We start from the raw sequence: 23,475 nt of genomic DNA, 5'->3' as shown, positions 1-23,475 counted from the left end.
TCTCTTTGTGTTTCTCTTCCTGCTTTACCACTGAGGGAGATAAAAGACAAATAAAACCACTGCTTCCTCGCTCCGCCTGTCTATCCAGGCATAAAGCACCTCTCTGCGGATCTCTCTCTGTGTGCCCTGGCCCTGATCGCAGCTGGCAGCGTCACTGATAATCACGTCATTTAGATGCAGCCTGTCCTTTCCTCCATTAGCAAGTCTAAGCTGAGAATATCCCAAACACACAGCCAAACTAGCTATGCCGCTTTACAACGATGTGTTTAACATTCTGAAGGGATTTGGGCTGAAGGTCAAAGGAGGTTGCTAATATATATATAAAGAAACCAGATCTGTGATGGGGGGAAATGAGTTCTAGATTGGTTTGTGAAATTATTGGTTTTGTCAACAGGACACTGTGAATTTGGGCTGATAGTTCAGGAAATTCAATTTGAGAGATAACTGGCTAAGTCAAGCTTGAACTCGACTAAAGTCATACTTTTCATCTTTCAAGTTGGCTCAGAAACTCTGCCGAAATGTTTCCCATGACAAACTTCAGACTATGAACTCCATGGCTCATAGTCTGACGCAGCACAACTGATATCATCTAGACAACAACATTGTCTAGACACCACAGTTGATATCTAACCCTTAATTTCAAACATCAAAACAAAGGAAGTACATGTAGCAGTATTAATTGTTTTTTTTTGGCCACTTAGAAGCAATGGAATAAGCTGTAAACACAACAAATTGCTTATTTACACATCAAGCAGATACAGAGCAATAGCATTCATTTGGAGTTGTGTTTGTGTCCACCTGACACATATAAGTCCAATATTTATCTCCTTTTGCCATGTAGCATTTAGAAGGAAATATCTGGCTCATTAACTGCTAAATGCTCTACTTTTTACCAGCTAGTTGCTTTGTTTGCCTTTTGGTGCTTGACAGGTACCATACAGTGGGTTTATGAAAAAAAATTTTTTGTTGCTGAAAACAGCTGCCAGAAATAGAGTTGATGAGAGCGGTGAGTTTGAACCAAAACAGTAAGGTTATGTAACGTGAAACAGAAACAATGAGCAGAAAAATGCTAAAACAGTCCATAGATTCAACACTCAACATTTTGGAGGACGAAAGAAAGGGTAATTAATCGTTAATTTGTCACTATGAGCAACCGCTCATTATATTATATTCATTTAAAAATATTAGTAGTGCAATTAACTGGTCACTCAGTGTATGACTTTTTACTGTATCATCTTCCAGTTTTCATTTTTTTCATCTCATTTCAGTGCTTTTTATTGCAGTGAATGAAATTGAAATCAGGTCTCAGGTTCTATCTGGTTGACCACAGCTGGATCCATATTCTTCATAAATGTTTACATTCTATGTAACTATGTTACTATGTGACTAGAATTGTTTGACTACACCATCATACAAATCAATAAAATGTACAAAACATTACAGTTACAAGTACAAACATACAGACTGCAGTAGGCAATAGTCAATGCGCAAATAAAATATTGATAATTAAACAGGGAAATATTGATACTTGGAGTCAGTCTACCAACACAATATTGACATGCAACATGTCAGCGTACACACTATAGGGGCTTTCCGACCGGAGGGATTTTTGCAGTTCTTAGAACTAAACGTTCCTAGAACACTTTTTTTTGTCGTGTTCCGACAGGAAAAATTTGGGGATTTTTAAGTTCCTCTGGCCCAGTAGCGTACTTTTTTAGCTCCTACTTCAGAGCAGGGTCTTTTCCCTTTTCCCTTTTCCTAGGTGTACTTGATTGGTCAAACTTATAAGTCACGCCCACTGCCAACTCGGAACTTGCAGACAGAGCAACAACGAGACATTTTTAACAATTCTCACCATCTTATTCATAATTAAATTCACTTCTGACAACGTTTTAGGCGAGAAATGAACAGTTTAGATTTCGAATATAGGCATTCTTGCGAAAATTGATGCCGAATTGACAATTTGCTTCAAAGTTTTCGGAGTTCCATGAAGTGAGGCGACAGCCAGCAAGCGCCTGCCCCGGCCTCTAGCTCGTCGCTCGGCCCTGACTGGCTCAGAAACCTCGCTGTGAGCTGGAGGTCTCTCAGACCGGTCTCATAAATAATAGGCTTTTATTTTGCCGTTGACGGATCGTTTGTTTAAATATCACAACACATGTCCATCATAAGATTAACGGGAACCTGTGGTTAACTGTCTTTTTGGAGTTAAACTACACAAGCGTGCCCTGCGGGCTTGACAACCTCGCTGACCGGGCAGTCGCACGCACGCACGCACGCACACACACACGCACACGCACACACACACACACACACACACGTCCACAGTGCAGCAGGCAGAGGCGGGGGACAGAGAGATACCCTTTTCTCTTCGGGAGACTTGTTTAAATTATGACAAATATGCTATATACATTAGATTTAGTATTTAGTTCATACTTTTTTTGGTGTATTTCTTTTCTGATTTTAACACTATAAAGACCGTTGCCGTGCTTGCATCACTCCCTTACCCCTCCTACCAGTCCCTATGGCCACTTGGCCAGTGGGAATGCAAACGGAAAAAAAGATTTTGGGGGAGAGTAGTTCTTAGAACTGCTTAGAAGTGTACTTTTCCTCTAAAAAGTACAAGTACTATCCGGTCGGAAAGCCCCTAATGTATGGATTTATTCCGTACCCTTTACTGAGCAAAAAGAGGAGAGAGTTCCAAAATGAAAGGTCACTGATCACATCTCTCAACTATTAATGTGTCTGATCTCATAATTATATAGCACAGAGTGCTGAAAAGGAGTGACCGTGTTTCATTAACCTACCCACTTACATCATGTAGTTATTTTTCTAAATGTCTGCATGACATCATTAGATAGCTTTGGCCAGTGATGAGCTAAAGCAAAGTCATCATGTCAGTACGCCAAATGCATATGTAAAAACTACACTGCATAAATCCAGTGGTGTTATTTCTCAGAAATACATGTTGTAGCATGAGAACAGCAGATGAGCTCACTGTTGCCAGAGGCTGCACAAACATGCACAGTTTTGGACAGCCCCTCCCCTCCCTTTTGTTCTATTTGTGTAGTAAAAGGTCATTCAAGTTTTTCTGGGACAAGTCTCGTACATAGTAAGTTACATTATTTATGTGTTTTTTTTTTTAAGATTTTGTGGCTTTTTTGAAGGATGTGCTCACAAGCCACCCATGGTTTTCTTCTACTATGCCTTCTGATTTATAAACATAATTGAAGCCTTTATCTTCTACTCTCTGTCAGTGTTTAATGACAATTGCTACAATTAGTGCCAGTAAAATCACACATCCACAGGGACTTTTCACAGATTGTAATGTATCTGCTCATTGCTCTAAACTCAAGCTCAGCTTCTCAGACTTTAGCAGAGATCTCCAACAGGGGTCCGGGACCCCGAGGGAGTCCTCAGAGTCACTGCAGGGGGGGCTCCAAATTATTGTTAATTATAAGTTTTTTCAAAAATTTAAATTTCTTAACATGAATCCAACATATTATTAGCAAATATAAATCCCCACTGATGATAGGCTTACTGGCCTATGGGTAAGGTAGTCACTAAGATAGCCATCCACAGATACAGTATATCCTAAGGATTCATGTGCCACATGTACATGTAACATTAAAATATGATTTATAAAATCATGCTGACAATTATTATTTTATTAGCTTAGTATTCTATGCACTAAAAAGGTACGTATAAAGGCGTTAGGCCACCCTACACTTTATTGTAGGCCCAGTTAAATATGCAACTTAATTGTATACAATATTAGTAGTAGGGGGACCCTGCTCTGTCTCTCTTTCAGCTAAAGGGTCCTTGGCCTAATGGATACTGGAGTTCTAGATTGATACTGAAAAAACGCTATAAATTTATATCAGCCAATAGTAATTTAAAACACATAACATACACAATCTTGATACAGATCCCTGGCCAATTTATCATTATATAGTTTATTCCTCATAAAGATGCATCAGGCATGGAATACTACAGTTTAAAGTACTTCACAGGCTCCATCTGACCAACAGCAAATTAACAAAACTCTTTCAGGAGTAGATGAGAATTGTTTAGGATGTGGGTGTGATCTGGGCACCCACAGCCAATATGTTTTGGTCCTGTCTGCCACGGGAGAATTTTGGACAGATGTTTTTAATACACTTTAAAATGTATGTAGCATTGTTTTTATCCTAACATTCTGATAGCCTAGATCACAGCTAACAAACATACAGTTGCGGCCTACTTAACGGCCTGCTTGACGACAGATTTGCCTCAAATGAAAAAAGACTGCACCGCGGCGCCATCTCATAAACACTTTCTGGAGGATGTAATGGCACACCTCAAACTCAAACAGCTACAGCAGACTACTCTTAGCTCACTCAGAAAGTTTTATAAGATCTGGCAACCTTTCCTGCTACATTATATTCTCAAAATTGGACTATTCCACATTAACATCATTAATGTGTGGGACAGGCTAAGGTTGATTTGTTTGTGGTGGATGAGTCTGTGTGAGCAGTTTCTTTAATTTGTATTTTGAAACTCCATAAAATATTTGAATAAAAACAGAAACTCAGTCTTTCAGCCTTTTTGTCAGTGCTGTGAAATCTATCCTGACCACATGCATCCGTGGTTGCGGGACTCACCATCAGGCAAACCAGACTGGCACCAGACCAAGAGTGAAATCTGGTATTGCGTTCTGGGCTTGCCTTATCTGCTTGCTGTTTACTAACAGTCACAGAGTCCATCACTTGCAGCAGCAGTGTTATCACAGCAACCCAGACAACACGAGTAGAATGCTAGAGCAGCTGCTTTAGTCTCAGGCCAAACTGTGTGTGTGTGTGTGTGTGTCTGTGTGTTTGTATGTGTGTGTTTGAGCCTCCTCTCATACAACACCAAACAAACAATGGAGCATCATGTATGGATGAAAACGATCCAACCTCTGGAGCTTAGTGGAGCTTAATAAATATTTTTTGACTGTTCAGGTGAAACAGAAGGCCTAATTATTTCAGAAACAATTGATAAACGAAATAAATTTGATAAGCTGATAAACTAAATAAATTTGAATCCCATAGCTGTGTGAAACAAGGCTTTTAAAGGGTAATTGTTTTTAACAGCTCTAAATCAATGCACTCACAAAAGAGAGAAACAGACTAAAGTCCCGATTTTAAACCTTTGGCTGAGCTAATGTTTTTTAATTATAAATAAAATCAGCCTAAAACTACAATATAAATACATATATAGTAAAAAAACAACAACAACCAACATACAGTAATCATTGCAAAGACAGTGTGGCGCAGTGGACATTTAATTAGAATTCTGCTACAAATTACAGCTGCCCCAACCAGTCCAGCAGCATGAACGTTTTTGTCACATTCGTTTTTACTTTTAATCGTAAAGCTTAATCATGAATCTTATAATCTCTTCATGGATACCGTATTGTATGAAAAATGTCATCAGAATCTCACCCTGTGGAGGGGGTCATGATGCAGCCTCCACGGTCAACTGTCATCCTGCAGCCACAGCCGCGCTCCGGGGTGTCGTGGTTCATCCCAAAATTGTGTCCAAGCTCGTGTGCCAAAGTCACGGCTGCACCCAGTGGGTTCTCAGAGTGATCCTGTAGTGGAAAGAAGGGAAACTCCAGAACATGAGTTATGTGTAGTTACTGTTTGTGTAATCTTGTATGTTTGACTGTGCGTAAAGTGCAATCAAAGTAACTTGACCAAAATCGAGTAAAAACCAAGCCAACTATAGTGCACTGTCACTAAAAAATGTTCAAGACAATTTTTAAGCTGCAGATTCCCAAAACAGTTCAGTAACTGTCCGATCTGCCCCCTCATCCTTCTTCTATTACTCATTCTGCTCATGAAGGCCTGAATTTATCTGCCATTCCATTACCCCTGCAGACCCAATCATACCCGCTGCTAGTGGAGACGACAGCCACTGCAGGAAGCTCCATGAAGCTAACGCTTTATGACTCGCTGCTGCATTGATAAGCGAGACAACTGCCCTTCACAAGGCAGACAGACGGAGAATGACGAGAGAGAGGTGGAAGTTTCTTTTTTTTGTAGACGGGTTGATAGGGAGACTGGGAAGACGAGGCAGACAGAGAGGGAGGGTGACTAAGAAGTTCTGTACATATGTATGCCAAGGTGAGACTAGGAAAGGAAAAAATAGATGGAGATGGAGACGGTAACCTATCAACTTCCAATGGGATTGTCTTTTAATGATAAGATCATTTTGTGCCATCATTTAGCTAAATTCTGCTGGTTGCAGTTCAATATAGTGACCAGACATTTTTTTTTAAACATAATTTTATGTATGATGTTGCATACATTTCCAACATTGATATCTTATTCTTTTTATGTTCTCACATTATTCACTTTCTTGAAGTTTAATGAGAAGATTGATATTTATCTCATACATGTACGGTAAATTTGAAGCTACCGCCAGCAGCCGGTTAGCTTAATCAATACACAAACTTCTGTGACTGTGAATGGCACCTGTGCATATTCACCTAAGTGAAGCCCAGCGAAGCATGTTCTACCCTTAAGACAGATACATGTTGTATAAATGGTTGTATGTTGGTTACATATTTAACAAAGCTGATCGATGTATAACAAAACCCATGACTCCTAATAATGTGAATGAATCAGCATTTCAAATCTGGCAACCCCTGAGAAAGAGGTCACCCACATACCGACGCCTACTGTATGTCTAACTGTGGTATCAAATGTTCTCTACATGAGAAATGTACATGAGAAAATCACATGTTTCCTTTGAAAGTGGGGTCATTTGTCAAAGTTGAGGGCAAGCCATGCTATTTTCTGCTCTGATTACAGAGCAGCATCAGGGGGGAGCTGCACCGCGCCTTTAAACAAGAAGGATGGGAAAACTTTCCTCTGCTTCTGTCATGTTTATCATTGTGTGTGTGTGTGTGTGTGTGTGTGTGTGTGTGTGTGTGTGTGTGTGTGTGTGTGTGTGTGTGTGTGTGTGTGTGTGTGTGTGTGCGTGATTCATAGTTGAGTGCTTCCTCACAAAAAGTGTAATATCAGTCAGCAGAAATAGATGAAACTCTTGGAAGCCACAGTCCTTTCTTTGAAGCAGCTATAAGCCATTGTTGTGATGGTGAAAATTTGATAGTGTTGGTTACAAGAAATGCTCTGATAGTCTGTCTGATATCTTTTCCAGCCATGTGAGAAAGTAACTCCCTAAAAAGAATACCATGTAAAAACACAGTGTCACAGTTTAAACCTTACCATTCACATATAAAGACTCATGTAAGTTTAATGAAAAAAAAATACATAGCATTATGATGTTTAAACTGAAAGAACATGTGGACCAAATAAAGCATTTGAGGCCGATCAACACACATGGTAGTGAATGGTTTGAGAAATGGTTAATCTCATCTGGCCGCCCTCTAACTGGTTACATGGCCCTTTAATCTCAGTCCAAACCATCTGCCAGTTGTAAGTAATGGGGAAGACAAACATCTGGAGATGCCTCACCGCAGCCACGGCCAGCAGAAAACACATCAATTAATGAGGGCTACACATCTGGGCTGGGGCGTAATAACATTGGGCTGATACCCACTTTGTGATTTGGAATGGTTGTCAAGTGCTACAGCAGGCAGAGGAGCCCAACAGGCAGCTAATTTACTATGTGTAATAATTTAGTGTACCAGGGGTGCACAGTTGAGTGAAAAAAAAAATCAAATGTGTGCTCTGTAAGAGCTGGTATAAACAATTTATCACATCTAATAAAAATGTAAATGTAGTTTTGTTTAAACGCTGTGGCCTTTGATTTACCTCTTTGCCCCACCAACCCTTTTAGAGATGTCACAGGAAAGCCTGATTGAATGATAGCAAGACTTCAAATGACCTTAAAAGGGGGTGCGTATCTGCAGTCCAATCCTTCTGAGAGTATATTTTTACATATTCCTTTGTGCACGTGGGTGTTTGTGGTAATGATGAGGCCATGAATGTTGAGGGAGTGCCAGCACAAATATCATTATGCTTAAAAGTATGACTTCCTGCCAGCAAACAACGAACACCTTTTATGTGTAAATCATGTCTGGATTGTGTTAGCCTGCTGAATCTGAACAATGTCTACACTGATACAATCTGGCTACACAGAGGAAGAGGAGGGTGGGAGCAGCAAGAAGGTTTTATACTCACCATGACAATTCCTCCAGATTGCTCAGCTGTGCACATGCTCATAATGGGCGCCATGCCAATGGTGGTGCCCTGGAAGTAAACCCCGCTGCAAAGAACAGAGGACAGAAGTAGGGTGGAGAGGAGATACAAATGTTGTAGGAGAAAAGGGCTTAGAGCTACAGGACTACAACAGCTGTTGTGCATTGTTTTTGCTTGTTACCCACAAAGTGTGAATTTATTATTGCAGTTTGTTTTCCATTAAGGTTTAGGCTAATTTCCTACCAGGTTCAGATGTAGTGTATCAACTTTGTTTGGAAATACAATAGTTTTACCACATTATTTGCATTTAAAAATGTTATTTTCTGCAAGTACCCACAGTTATCAAACAGGTGAGGAGAGGTTTCATAATGCTACTACAACCAAAGACCAACGCATGTAGAGTTAAACTAAAAGGGTTATTTTTGAAGGCAGGCCTAAAACATAAATAAGCAAAATAAGCTTTAACATTCTTTGCATTATCAATGTATTATTATTTCCTTGTTTTTGTCAAATGTTTGGTTTGACTTAATGGTATAATGGTGATATTGCAGCGGTTTTATTTACTGTAGCCGGTGTTAAGTGCAAACATTTGTTGATTATACTGTATATTCTAATATGGACCTTAGGAGGAGGAGTAGCTGTTACCAAAGTGACAACTAATGGGATAATTCCAGTCAACTTGCAGAAACATGATTTACATACAACAGTGAAATTAATGGGAAAAAAATGGCTGACTGGGTAGAAAATCAATGTAAAAATCAACGGGATCCTCTGGGAAATGGTTAGCACTAATGTAAAGTATAAGTGACTTTGTAGCTAATGGCCCTTTAAGGATCGGTTTTCATGTGTACAGTACCAGTATCATCTCTGGGCTAAATTTCTTCTGTTAAATTAAATGTCCACCTTATGAGCTGAGCATTGTCGTGAGGTTTCTGGGGCAACAGTTTGACTTTCCTCCAATCTAGGAACTCGTGCAGGGTGGTGAAGGGATCCTGGGTGATTGGGCATTTATCAGTGTCACTCCACACCTCCAGACCCACCAGGGCCACCCGGATGTTCAGGGCCCTGTAGAACTGTTGTGAGCAGGGAGAGTCAGTGTGGATCGAAAGGCCACGAGATTTATAGAGCTTAGATTACATGAATGATCAAAGACCTTCAAACAGAAGTGTGAGACACACTGGTTACTAATGCAGCCCTGAATAAGTATATTACTATCTCCTGTGTGCATTAGCACACATTTTTCACATGATCAGAGAACATCTTTTCCATGTCTCTATCTATGCTCCCCTTAAGCAAATCCATCTGCCCACTGTATCTGCTAGCTATAGATCCACAACTGTGGCAGAGGTTTTGGACAGACTAAAAGCAGCTGTTTTAGTAGGACATTAATACATCACACAGTCATCCCATTAATCTCAGCTGGCAGCGATATTTCTATTTTAAAAAAGTGATTTATTCCTCCTGTGCAACGGGGAAAGGATGTTTTACCTTGTCCACGTAATTGGCTATCTCTGCCAGTCTCTGTTTCACCTTCTCCACATCCCTCCCCTGTTTCTGAAACTGAAAACAAAATGACATGTAATCAGAAATAGGAACATTTACACCTAGAAGACGTTCAGTTGATGAAGATATGAATGATACTATAGTTTCAGTCATTTTGAGAACTAAAACCATGAAACAACACAGAACACCCGCAAAGTTAATATGTTTTACTGAATGTAAGGCAGCTTGTCAAGCTGTGACCATCTGGATCTAGAAAAATCTCCTAGTGTTAGAGAGACAAATGGCACGGCCTCAGGGAGCAGGTATATTGGCAGATCTGACAGCCAGCAAAGGTTGTCATCCAAATTGCAGCAAAGTCTTCTATTTACTTCTATTTCCACCCTACTGTGTATCCACCATGCATTGGTGCTGGACCTCCAATCTGAGCCCAATGTTGCGCGAGATAAAGCTGTTTTCACACATACAGGCAATTCGCTTCTCATTCTCACCTTAGAAGTTCAATTCATTTTAACTTACGGGCTGGCAACACGCTGCACGCGTAACATATGCAGAGCGGACGTTCCAACACCACACTTTCACTATTATCAATGAAACCGGCAACACCGGCACAAGAGCAGCGCGTAGTGGTGCGTATGCTCTGTGGAGATCCACTCTACAAGCGTAAAAATAGGACAGTCTTCTATTTATATTTTTTACGTGAGGTGTGTTTACACAGAAATGGATCATAAAGTGTCATTATTTATTTTAAATTAAACTACCAATATACAGGAAAAGACTTAATGACTGTGAATAAGCGTATTGGCAGTTTCATTTTGAGAGTTTCTTTTTTTATTTCTTGTTTCCCTCACCTGCATCCTCTGATAACAGCTGACTGAAAACTGAAGAAACAGTCCCAAGCAAAAGCTCTCTGTCTCGCCTGTGACTCACACAATCCTACGCAGTGTGTGTGCAGCTGGTGTAGCACATACGCTCCGCTAACGGTCCGCACATGTTAAGCGTTCAATGTAGCCAAAGTCGCGCAACATTGCCCCTATTTTCAAATGTTACTAATGTTGCTAAATAGTTAAGCTCAACAACTTTTTTGGGGAGAGTCACCACCCCCCCTGGAAAAAATCCTAGGGGAAACACTGGAACCTGACAACATACTTGATCCCTTATCCATTTTTTAAATTTCCTTTTAGGTCGGGGTCATTTAGCAGAGGGCCGCCAGGAGGAAACCTCACAATGAGCTCATCAGTGCTTACGGGAGACTCTTCTGTATCCACAAGGGCTTTTCCTGTTTCCTATCTGCTCTGCTGGGGAACAGTTCAGCACTTCCTGTCAAAACTGAGCGTTTGCCACAAGACCACACTGCTTGCTGCACACTGACCTTATTCTGCAGCCCCAGTGGGACCTGCTCTACTGTGACTACAGCTTACCCTGCTTTTTCTGCTCATAACATGAAAGGTTGCGTTGTTTTCAGCGTGTTTGCTGTTAGAATGGAATGGAAAGCAAGGTAGGTGCATTACCTCTCTGTTGTCTGCAACAATGATCAGCTCAACGTACTTGGTTGTCTTCTGAACCTGCCTTTTATGCTGAAGAAAAAAACAGATATGCTGCATGTTAGAAATGTTTGGAGATTTGCTAAAAAAAATGTCTTTCTAAAAGGATGTCTATTCATCTGACCCTCACTTTATATTTCAATCACTGGTAAATATCATAGACACACAATTGATGTACTATTGTCCCCTGTGTACCTACATATAAAGCCTTAAGATAACCACATAACCCCCCCGTAAAACCGCAACTTATTACACTATATTGCTTAGGGTCATTAAGTACTGTATGTTGGTAAGTTTCACTTCCTGACTCAAATGGAGCTTTAATGCTTGGGAATAGTAGCAGATGGATGCTGCACCTGCTCCATGAAAATCATTGGCCAAACCTGCATGGACCCTCAATTTTGGGCTCTAAGTGCACATAAAATGTGTCTAGGCAATGGCAACACCCTCTGGGAACTTATCCAAATTGGTCTGCTTGCCAGTTTGCTGATCTTTGGTCAAACACCCATTTATCTTTCATCAAATGAATGTTAGTCTTACCCTTCAGAATCAAATATAAATCAATAAAAATTCTGCTCAAATTGTTGACAATATAGCTTTGAACTGTGATATCCATTGGCTCTAATACAAGCTTTGCGATAAAAGACATAATACTAATCTCACCCTCGTGTGGAAGGATTGAAAGGGGCTTTTGCTGTGGTTTTCAGGGGCAACAGAGGACATGTTGAAGCCGTGGCCGCAGGCTCCTGGGGTCAGTGCGAGTTCTTCCACTCGGTAGATGAAGTGGGCACCGTTGTCATGCCCAGACACCGGCTCAATGATAAATGTCTTGTTTTCAAGCGCAATGAAGCCTCTGCAGAGACAGCAGCGCAAGTCTGAAAACAAAGCCTCAAAGCATAACCAATCTCTCAAATTATTTTGGTAACAGGGCCAAGCCACATACAGATTCTAAACACTAGCCTTGTTAGCATTAGAACTCCTCAAGGTTTTATGCACGGAAATTCTTTCAAATTCACAACTTAGCTCAATATTCTTATACATCAGCCTTCCAAATGTGTATTTTTTTTATATTAATACTTTCAGATCAATAATATTCATAAATTGTCAGTAACTTTAATTTTTTTGTCATTAACTGTTATTGCATTAATAAAATGGTACGATGTTTCACTGCCGGAAATTCCGCCGGATGTCCCTCATTTCGGCCAAATGTCCGTTACCTTCTGCTTTCTTTGTGTTGGCATTTTAAACTCCGGTGGATTTATGAGGACTATGGTTAACTGCTCCTCAGATCTCTGCAGGGTAAATCCAACAGCTAGCTAGACTATCTGTCCAATCTGAGTTTTCTCTTGCACGACTAAAACAACTTTTGAACGTACGTTTCACCAAAACAAGTTCCTTCCCGAGGCTATTTGGCAGAGGCACTGTTGCTCCGTCCGGTGCTAAACACCGCCCAAGACGATTGTGATTGGTTTAAAGAAATGCCAATAAACCAGAGCACCTTTTCTTCCCATCCCAGAATGCTGTGTGGTCTAGCCAGACCCTCCTTTGCAGCGCTGTGGAAGAAGGTCTGGCAATGCGAGACTAATAAAATGGCAACTAAATAGTTTCCTTGCTGTTTATTTAAGCAGGAGATGGCATTGTGTAACTTCAGACTTTTGCTGATGCCCAAATCTCAAATCTTCCAATTGTGGTTGGCCATTAGCAACAGCAAGAAACCAATTACTGCCAAAACGAGTGCAGATATTTGCTGGACGCCTCTGTGGACAAAGACAATGAGGTGTGACATTTTCTCGTATTCCTGCAAGTCACACACCAACTTACTGACAGCGTGCTTAAGGGGCTTAAGAGCGATGGGCTGCTGTGCAGAGTGACTTACGTAAATATAAACATTGCAGTAGCAAATAGCACTTAAAGGTCAGTGTTGAGATGCTGTTTGAATACAAAATGATGGTTATGTTTCTTACCGAAGGCTTGAGCAGGTGCTGAGGGTGACATCAGAGTTTGGATGCGTTTGCACTTTCCCATGGTAGTAGCAGTTATTCTAAAAAAGGTAAATTGTTCATTTAAAAAAGCATGCTTTGCATACTGTAGATGAAAACATTTTTACAAAGAGAGCTTCACCCACTGAATAATATAATTAAAGATGTATTATACTGTATTTAAAAAAACAAAAATTGCTTGTAACAGTCTTTCGTCCTATCCTCCTCCCCTTACAAACCTTTTTTTTTTTTTTTTTTTTTTAAATGCAACCTACACAGTTGAAGAAAGAAGCAGGAGATCTGGCACGAATGGGAGGTGACAGTAAAGTGGTAATTGTTTTTCCTTCCTTATTCCACCAGAGTGGTCTAGTAAAAGGAAAAGAGGGATATTTAAGGCTCATCAGACAGTGAAAACACGGTTGTCTGAGCTCAAGTAGAGCAGAGGAAGTGACTCTTGTTAAGAGGGAATACAGACCTCCATTTACTGTCTAGCAGCACTCCAGCCTTCTTCAATCAACTGTCAATAGTCACAACGCTGACCATTTCTCATCTCACATATTGAACTGCAGGAGGAAACACTTTGGGGTAAGACTGTTTGCAATAAACAAAAAAAGTCATTTCCAATGATTTCTCTCTGGCGAGTACAGTACAAATTACTGAGCCAGGTGATGATGAAATTGAGATCCATTACATTAAGTATAAAAATAGAACAGCTACAAATGATCTGTGCTTAGGCTATGCTTAACCTAGATTAGTTCCCCTTTCATACAAGAAAACATCAGACAGGGATAGTGATTGTCTTCCTCAGTTATCCTCAATGTGTCGTTGACTTTTAAAGTCTTTTAAATGCTTTCAAAGTAAAATATTTAGTAATAAGCTTTTATTTTTTATTAGAAGCTACAATAAGCAGAATGGAGATATAATAAAGATTGGTTAACCCCTAATATCCAGTTTTCCTGTTTTATTTCCCCTTAAGTGGCTTTAGGTTAGAAACACTGTCTTGATTTACAGTTCCTGCCTAGGTTTATTTTATAGGTGTTGATTTGTATGCTGGAGGAGCAGCAGCAAAATCATTATATTTTCACTGATTTTTTTGTCTTATCAAATAATTCAAAAGATGGCAGTTATTTACAGTACACATCTTTCCACTGATCCCTGATTAACACATGGCTGATTGCTGAGTTCAGTGACAGCAGGTACTGAATGCAGCTGTGGGAGGCTTATCTAAGACAATATAGTGTATGGATTTGACAGCCTGATGCAATACTTTTTACCATTCTCCCAATAAAAATTAAAGGTGAGAGTGAAAAACGCTGTTTGCATAACTTTGCGGGAAACAGACTTGTCAATCATTGCCGAATTACCAAACATTTCTCCTCCAAGCTGTAAGCGACCTGTCAAACTGTCCTAACTGCCATTTAATTAAACAATGATTTCAATCCAACTTAGCCGCAAAAGGTCAAGAGACTGTTAACTACGTTTAAAAAAGAGAATGCTTTTCAAAGTCACAAATTACAGGTTTTTGAAATTCCACAGAAATGTTATCCTTACCCTACAATGGCTACTAAAAATGCCTATGTGCAGTGAAACCCTCATTCTACCTAACTTGAAGTAAAAATACCTTCATCATACAATGAATAATCAATTATGGCACAGTGCCACAGTGAGTGGCTTTAATAAGTACTCAAAATGACATAAATCTTTATTCATTTTCAAGAGTAGCAGGCAGTCTGTTTTACACAGCTAGCATACACATAGAATAGAAAGTTTAAGTATTCAGGAACAGATCAGCTGCTAAATGGGGATTCAATAATAAAATCCTGATAGCAATGTTGGCTGAACAACTGCTAGTATAAAATGCAGTTCATCATCAAGTAGGCCACAGGATGAATGTCAGCAACAGCTAGAGGCTTTCAAATACACATTGGGTCACATTGTAGTGGTGAAAAAAAACAACCAATTAAAAACAATTAAACTATCTATTTTCAATCCTAAAATAGATTTTTAACTAATGCATACAATACAGTGTAGATTATCATCTATAATACTGATCCTCTGTGAGTAAAAAAAACATCTGTCTTCGTGAACACTTTTAAAGGGTCAGTTTTTACAGCGTGACTGCGGAACACCGCTGCACATCAACTCGACCATAAATGTCAAAAGCACTCGAGTGCCCCCGTACCGTGAAGTTGTGAGCACCGGTGACTGCACTTCCATCCTCCCGGTAATGTGTCTCAGTGTAATGGCTTGCAAAAAGACCCCTAAGAAAAAAAAGAAAAAGAAAGACAAATCAAACAAACCAATGTATTTTTTCAACACTGTGAATCAGAAATTGAAAAATATTCTGAGTTTTAAGACTACTCTACCTTTTTTATGTAGATTCAGTGTTGCTGTAAGGATTTGGAGGATAATGTGGATGAAATGCTTAGCATATTGAGGCTAGAAAAGACTAGACTTTTTGTGAATTTATTAGGTGATTTGTACATGTCATTGAATCCCCTGGCATTCGGCTTGACTGAGTAGAATCCCTGCTGAGGTAATTATTTTGTCCATGTGCATTTCTGTGCATGTGTGTGTGTCTCTGTGGACATATTTTAAACTGTGTCCGTGTGTTTTCCTCCTAGGGCCATGAGCAGATGGACACAGTGAGCCCTACCCCAAGCATTGGCAAAGCAGCAGCAGGAACACCCATCTTTTGCAGCTGCATAATCACACTGACATCAGGCAGGATGATCTCAGGATGTGAATGAGTGTGTGTGTGTGTGTGTGTGTGTGTGTGTGTGTGTGTGTGTGTGTGTGTGTGTGTGTGTGTGTTTGTGTGCGTTTCAGGACAATTTAATATCTTATCTGTATATTTGAAGTTAATCTTTTATGACCTGTTTAAAAAAGAATCAATCCTCTGTGGCCTGAGCTTGACCACATTTAACATCATTAAATACTTATTATTGCTTTAATGTGCCTTATCATACCATTAGCAAGCTCTAAAACAAATCAGATAAGCCAGCGGCCAGTTATCACTTTAAAGAACCCCATAGACACATCAGAGGGTAGCGTATGCTTCATGGAAAATCCCCAAATATGTATCTTTATACTCAACTTGAAAAAAACAGTGTTTAAAAAGTGACATTGATAAACACCGCTGTCCAATAACACCAAAGCAACACTATGATGTTTTTGTTGAAAGAAGGGCAAATTTTAAATGCACTAATACAGGATGTGTTTGCAGTAAAGATGGGATTTGTGTCATGTGAGTGGTAATTCCAAGCAAATGCTCAAGTGCTGTACTTTGGGGGCATGTTTGGGTGAGCCAGCTTATGGCAGCGTGGCTCCTGGTACTACAACACATACTGTATTAAAGCTTTGGGTTTTACATGATGGAATCTGCCTGTAATCAACTCCTTGGCAAGAGTACACAGTTTATGAGGCCATGGATGTTTAGTGTGTTTGCAAAGTGTTTCCCTATGCCCTTGCTGGTTACCTTTTTGCTCTGTGGTGTGGGATTGTGTATCTTCCACAGCTGAATGCTGATGATCAAATGCCCTTGGTTCTCATATCTCTACTGCTCTAATATCTATCTCTTTGCCTTTTTACTGTCCCAGTATAGAGAAGTAAATCTGAGCTATTGGACTGACTACAACCCTTTAAAAACAGGCCTTGGCCTTACTTTTTCCTGAGCATGTGTATTAAAAAAAAAGATTTTACATTTTTATTGAGACCAGATAGAGAATGTCATTCTCACTGCACGTAAGACGTGTCAGCCGTGTTTTGCCACTCAACCCTAACACTGGAGGAAAATGAGGGTACCTCTGTCAGATTGCCTCATTAACGTTATTAGGTTCCTTATTAACATTGGGTTTAAATTAGGGCTGTCAGCGATAACGCGTTAATCGCGATGCGATTAAGGGCCGACGCGATGCGATAATTTTTTTTTAATCGCATTAATCGCGTGCCGGCATTTATTAATTTATTTTACACTTCACTCGGCTTCGCGTCGTGCCTAACAGGCTACTATTTTGACCCTTTGCAGCACCGTTACTTATCATCAAGCTGCCACTTCCTCCTAACACATCCTGCTGCTGCAGGCATGATGGAGAAACACAGCAGCAACACAATCTGAATGGAGTTTTTTATTTTCCAAAACTCCCGGACGGCTCGTAGACAAGTCGAAAGCCATATGCACGTTGTGTAAAGCCGAATTTAAAATATCACCGAAGCACGTCAAGCTTGAGCTACCACCTACGGAGCTAAGCATAGTAGTACAGTTAACGTGATGCTACCCGCTAGCATGCTGGAGAGTGCTACTTGCCGACCTGTGGATGAAACCAAATCCCCAAAGATTACTACAGCTCTTGCGAAACGGGTGGCAACTAACCGCAGACCTGTCAGCATCGTAGAGGACTCGGGTCTTAAAGACGTACTACGATTGGCATGTTTTGACCTGTCTCGTTGCCGTCGAGGGGGACAGCAGCCCCACACACAGCCTGTATGACACGGAGAAAGCAGCCACACTGGAACAGCTGCAAGGTGCTGCAAATACTGTCTCATTAACCGGTGATCACTGGACGTCAGTGAGTAATCAACATTATTTAGGAGTTACTAAACACTATATTGACTCTAGGGATTTTTAGTTGTTTAGTCAGGTACTTGGAGGAATTGTGCAATAATGACAGATTCACACATTTTTCTTTTGTTTACAGTAAATAAATAATTACAAATCTTAAAATCAAGTTCATAAAGTAACTTTCTTTGCATTCATTTTATTCCCAATAAAGATACACTGGTAAGAATTGCTTTCGATTGTTAATATGTACTTAAAAACTGTTCTGAAATGCAAAATAATAGAATTTTAATCATGTGATAAAATATGCGATTAATAGCGATTAACTATAGAAATTCAGCGATTAATCGCGATTAAAAAATTGTAATCGTTTGACAGCCCTACTTTAAATCCGAAATATTGCCAAACAGGCGCTTTTGCTTTGACACAAAATCCTCCGCCATTGTCTTGTTGGTTATTCCTTAAGGCCTTTTTATAGTTGTGCGTCGAATCGACGGCGTACCCCCCGCAGACCCCTCTGCGTCTACGCCGGACCCTACACCGTAGCCTGACGTGCACCTCTCGAAAAATGTAACTACACGCACGTTGCTAGGCCGTGGCTGGGTAGCGTTGCATTTCCCCCGACTCATTTCCTGGTTCTCCTTCTCCATAAACAACATGAAATCAAGGACAGGGTTAACTTTTCCTGCTAAAGATTTCCCACCGTGGTCAGAAAGCACAGGGGAGACGATTTGTTTCTCTCACTATGACTATAGCGTCGGTACTCGCTCCAAAGCTAAATGCCGTCACTCTCTCACTTCTCCCTCTACAACACACTCCCCACACACACACACATGCTGGCTCGAAGCACACACCAGCGCATAAGTATAAACATCAGGCCACTTACGTAGGTTACGGCGAAAGCTGTGGGTGGAGCCTGCGCAGGACTATAAAACTGGCTGAGTCTCTATCTGTCAGAGGACGAGCAGGAGTGCGGTTGTGAAGAAGTTGGTAATTTCATGGTGCAGATTAACACTTTTGCATGCACTATATCCATGTCACACTCTCATTAGGGGCTGAGCCCCCTTAAAGGTCTGATCCTAGAATCGCTCCTGCTGCTACTTCAGAAGTACTCCACTACACCTCAGAGGGAAATGTTGTAATGTTTACTGCACTACATTTATCTGACAGCTTTTGCTTTATTGCTTCACGCTGGGCTTGTTTCTGCAACAGCTCATTGAGTATCGGATACAATTAAAACTATTGAGGAAATATTTTCCTTTGACATTGGTCCAGTATTAAATGAGATCGCTGCAGTCTGCAACGGTGAAACAAGCTACAATGTAAGTTAATAGGACGTCAATTGTCCAGCTTGTATTTACGTTCATAAAAGTGCTCGTTTTGCCACTGACAGGCTCAGATTAATATTCTAAGTGTCTCACAACATTATGGAAAGGATTTCTAAGGAGGTCGATCTTTCTGTTAAAGAGTAAGATCCTTTTTTAAAAACATAAAAAGTCTGCGAAATTGCGTTCGCTAAACCCACGAGACTCTGGGGCTTGCTCTGGCTGTCTTGAGCCTGTGCGTGTAGGGTGCACGACTATGTCATTCCAATTTCGGGTCTGTCAGTCACAGTGAAAACCGGGGACATTTCCGGGGACAGCTACAGCCGGGGACAGGTCACCGAAACCGGGGACGTCTGGTCACCCTACTTTACTCTCTACATCAGTAGCTCAGTCCGTAGGGACTTGGGTTGGGACCGGAGGGTCGCTGGTTCAAGTCCCAGTACGGACCAAAGTACAGAGTGTGGATTAGTAGCTGGAGAGATGCCAGTTTAACTCCTGGGCACTGCCAGGTGCTCTTGAGCAAGGCACTGTACCCCACCCCCCCCAACCGCTCAGGGTGCTGGTCCAGCACTGTCAGCCCACTCACTCTGACATCTCTCCATTTGTGCATGAATAGGTCCTGAGCATGTGTGTGTATTTCAGGCCTGTGTGTAGTGATTTCTAACAAACAGAGTGTAAATTGTAATTTCCCCACTGGGGATCAATAAACAGTATAAATTATAATTAAATTATTAAATGGGGGTACTAGTACCCCTAGGGGTAGTTTGGAGTACTGCAGGGGGTATGTGAGACTTTTTTATGCATAATTCCTAAAATAATTATACTATAACAACGAATGAATTTAGTGATGGATTCTAAACATTTGACTAGCGTTCGTCATTTGACTAAGTATTGATAACAAACTTAGTTTTTTATTTGATGAACGTGGGCGCTGATACGCGAAAATGAACACAATGGGTTTTATTTATTTATTTTGTAAAAAAAAACAAAAAAAAACAACAACAGTGGGCAAGTAATGTATTCAGTGTGTGCCTGACCACCGTGTAATACCGGATACACCAACTACCGCAGCAAGCCTAGGTCCTACAAGAAACTGCTCACAATTAGGAGGTCTGGGAAATATCCAGAGAAAACAGGTCATGACATTACTGACCAAATGTATTTTTTCAGCGCTTTGAGCACCACAAGCCGAGTGCCATCTAGTTCCATTATATTCAAGAGAAAGCAGACATCTCTATGGGTAATATCTCCAACACTGGACAACCCACACCAACACAATCTAGATTGATAAATAGCACTACAGGTAAGAGGAAAATACGTATGTTTTGTTTTGGGGTGAACTGTCCCTTTAAATGTTTCTTCAAAAAATTTGAAAAATGTTTAAAAACATAAAAAATCTTCTATAACTGCTTGAGTCAATAACCACTGATTCAATGCTCCTAAGTATGTGTTGCAATTCATTAGACACAGTCTAACATCTAATTAACGATTCACTAATGGTCACCTGGGTTAATTGTGATGAATGAGGGGCTCTTTAATAGCACCTCTGGGAGGCAGAAAACATTGTTATTTGTCTTAAAAAAATAATCTCCCATCTCTTTTATTTAGCATCTTACAAACTGCTCTTAATTAATTACATTTCTCTAAAAATAAATTACGGCATGATTCATTGATCGTTTCTAAAAGCTAGATGAACAGCTTTCCACACTATCCTCTATGCTTATATTGTTGATTGTCATTGAAAATAATTAGGAGTATGCTTTCTTATTTGGAAAAGGCATTTAAGCAGATATTTGTAATTCTTTGTCTACCTTTTAACCTCAGATGAAGCTTCTCTTTCCTTTCCATCTCTTGGCGTAGGTGGATTGCAGACATAGTACAACCCACACAACAATCACTGAATGGCTTCTGGAGATATGACTTGACTATCAAAATGCAGGGACCATACAGACATGGACACAGCAGAAAAACTCATTACAGTGGACCATACAAAATCCCTCTTCCTGTTTCTGCTGCATGCCTTTCTGTCATATCTGAAATTACCAAAGATAGAACTGTTGTTGTTGCTGAACCAAAAATGTGTTTAGTCTTATTTGAAAAGAACAAATCAAACCTAGCAGACACACACTCGCTACAACGGGATAATCAATGAAGCCGAAACTGGATGTGACACACGTTGTTTACATGAATCAGTGTTTTTTAATATCATCCCTTTTTTCGGGCATCCAGAGAGTACGCTGTTCCGTGCAAATTTAAAGCGCCGAGCCTCATTTACATATATGCAACTCCATGCCACATGTAATAATTCACCATTACACAAAGCCCCTTGAGCATGAAACCATTTGAGAGAAATGTGGCTCCTCTTGCAGTCTCTCTGCTTCCTTTGAAGAATGCTAACTTCAGTGAATTCTTTTAATCCCCTCTCCCCCCACAAGCCTAACCCTAAGCCTTCCTATAGCTGCTACTTATGGTACTGCATGTTTAACTACTACAGAAGGAGAGAGAGATGAAGAAGAGAGGAGAAACTAAAGAGGTGTGGTTGACAAGTCTAATTCTATTTCCACATACGGCTGCGTTCCAAATTGATTTACATACAGCTCAATGTCCCTTCAGCTTAGGCTTGGCTGTAGCGGGTGCACTGGAGTGTACAAAGCCAGAGAAAACCAGGGAGAGAAGGAGATGAGGGTGGGAGGAGTGGAGAGAGAAAAACTGAAAAATCTCCTGAACTGCAGAATTAGAGGAGTGCCTTCCTTCACTCTACTTCTCTGGCTATGTAAAAGATTACTAAGTACATCTGTGCCTCTCTGGCTAACAATCACATAACTGTAGCTTGTGAAAATACAATCCAGGTGTCAATTGTATCACCTTAACTATATTATCAGATTGGTAACAGGCATATTTTCATCCTTAATCTGTGTTGAACTCTGCTGTCCCACTGAAATCAAAATGTGTCAAGCCATGCTAACAGCTCTGTGAGACTGTATGTAGGCACAGCAGCTCTTTGAGCATGCTAATATGCTCACAATGACAATGCTAACATTTAGCAGGTATAATATCTAATTTGCAAATTAAGTACAGTTAAGGCGGATGGGAATGTCATACAGTATGTTTTGCAGGTGTCTGCTAATAAACAAAAGTATTGGACAAATGAAAAAAGCAATCATGCAATCCATGCAATATTTTTGGAGACATTTCACACTAATCCATCAAGCAAATGTGGAGATATTTTACGGGAAAACTGAACAATTTAAAATCAGCTGGTGGCACTTGTGTGTGATTAGGATTCTTCCCTGGGGATCTTGAATATGCCAACCCCTTGATGGCGCCAGAGGAAAGGTCAGTAGTTCACCAAAGTCATTAGGATAGATCCTCTGGGGCCCATGAATGTCTGTACAACATTTCATGACTATCCATACCATACTTGTCAAGATTCTTCAGTCTGGGGGTAGCTCACCTGGTTGAGTACCATGGTACCGTGTACTAAGGCTCAGTTCTTACAGCAGTAGCCGCAAGTTTGATGCTTTGCTGCATGTCATTCCCCCTCTCTCTCCTGTTTCACATCTCAAGGTTTCCTGTCTAATAAAGGCCTAAAATGCACCAAAAAAAAATCTTTTAAAAAAAAGTAAGTAAGTGTCTGAGTCCCGCTGCTAGTTTGGCTAAAAAGTCACATTAATGTGAGAGCAGATTAAACATGTCCAATATAAACACTCCAACAGGCAGTAGACCAATATCAAACAAACTGATCAGCCATGCCTATTTTAATATTGACTGACCAAAGCAAAGATAGCTGCTTAATGAGTCAAGATCCCTCTTTGCTTAGTTGAAAGTCACAGAGAGCACTTGCTTTCTACTGCTCACTTTTAAATGGTTCTGATGTGAGTTTACAAAGGTCCAGATGACACTTTTCCCAAAATACGATCGTGAACATAGGGGGGGAAATAGACAAAAACATATCAAATAGTCATTTCTACCATGTTCTTTTTAGAGATTAAAGACCCAGAATGGCACTGCAGATACAAATGTACCAATTACTTAATCTATTAGTGCTCATGCCCACAATTTACAATCTACAGTGACGAGTATTATGGGATGCGTCCACTTTATAGTTGACATTCGGTTCAGATTCAAATCAAAACCTGCCTTTTTTCCATTCCATCACTAGGGGTACACTCAGTCTGTGTCCCTCACCTCACTTCACAGCTCTGTGTGTTGTGGAGCCCAAGGCGAGTGAAGTCATCACATCAGTAAAACAAACTGCAGAGGGAGAAACAAGGCTTTCTGCACTAGAAAGCAGAAGTGAATGATGAATCACGGTATAGTGATACAGATGGGGGAGGCTCTCTCTCTCATACACTCTCTAAAATTAACAAAATCACAGGC

The 23,475-nt window shown here is 40.4% G+C and overlaps 1 protein-coding gene across 4 annotated transcripts in view; it reads right to left on the bottom strand.

Annotated features, from left to right (window-relative positions):
- The window catches only part of adam12 (ADAM metallopeptidase domain 12), a 91,092-nt gene that overhangs the window by 32,021 nt on the left and 35,596 nt on the right, over positions 1 to 23,475 (bottom strand). For all 4 annotated transcript variants that reach the window (XR_004106316.2, XM_035992120.1, XM_031307513.2 and 1 more), the window contains 8 exons: positions 15,395 to 15,473; positions 13,198 to 13,274; positions 11,897 to 12,086; positions 11,201 to 11,266; positions 9,678 to 9,749; positions 9,093 to 9,262; positions 8,172 to 8,256; positions 5,463 to 5,611 (listed from right to left, as the gene is read on the bottom strand). Coding sequence is in view for 3 of the 4 variants with exons in the window: in XM_035992120.1 (XP_035848013.1) it covers positions 5,463 to 5,611; positions 8,172 to 8,256; positions 9,093 to 9,262; positions 9,678 to 9,749; positions 11,201 to 11,266; positions 11,897 to 12,086; positions 13,198 to 13,274; positions 15,395 to 15,473 (888 nt within the window). In the remaining variant the exon portion in view is untranslated. The remainder of the gene's footprint in view (positions 1 to 5,462; positions 5,612 to 8,171; positions 8,257 to 9,092; positions 9,263 to 9,677; positions 9,750 to 11,200; positions 11,267 to 11,896; positions 12,087 to 13,197; positions 13,275 to 15,394; positions 15,474 to 23,475) is intronic.

Source organism: Sander lucioperca, chromosome 15 (assembly GCF_008315115.2).
Source record: "Sander lucioperca isolate FBNREF2018 chromosome 15, SLUC_FBN_1.2, whole genome shotgun sequence".
In the NCBI taxonomy this organism is placed as follows: Eukaryota; Metazoa; Chordata; class Actinopteri; order Perciformes; family Percidae; genus Sander; species Sander lucioperca.
The sequence above is the reverse complement of the archived record's forward strand: the minus strand, read 5'-3'. Positions and strand labels throughout refer to the sequence as shown.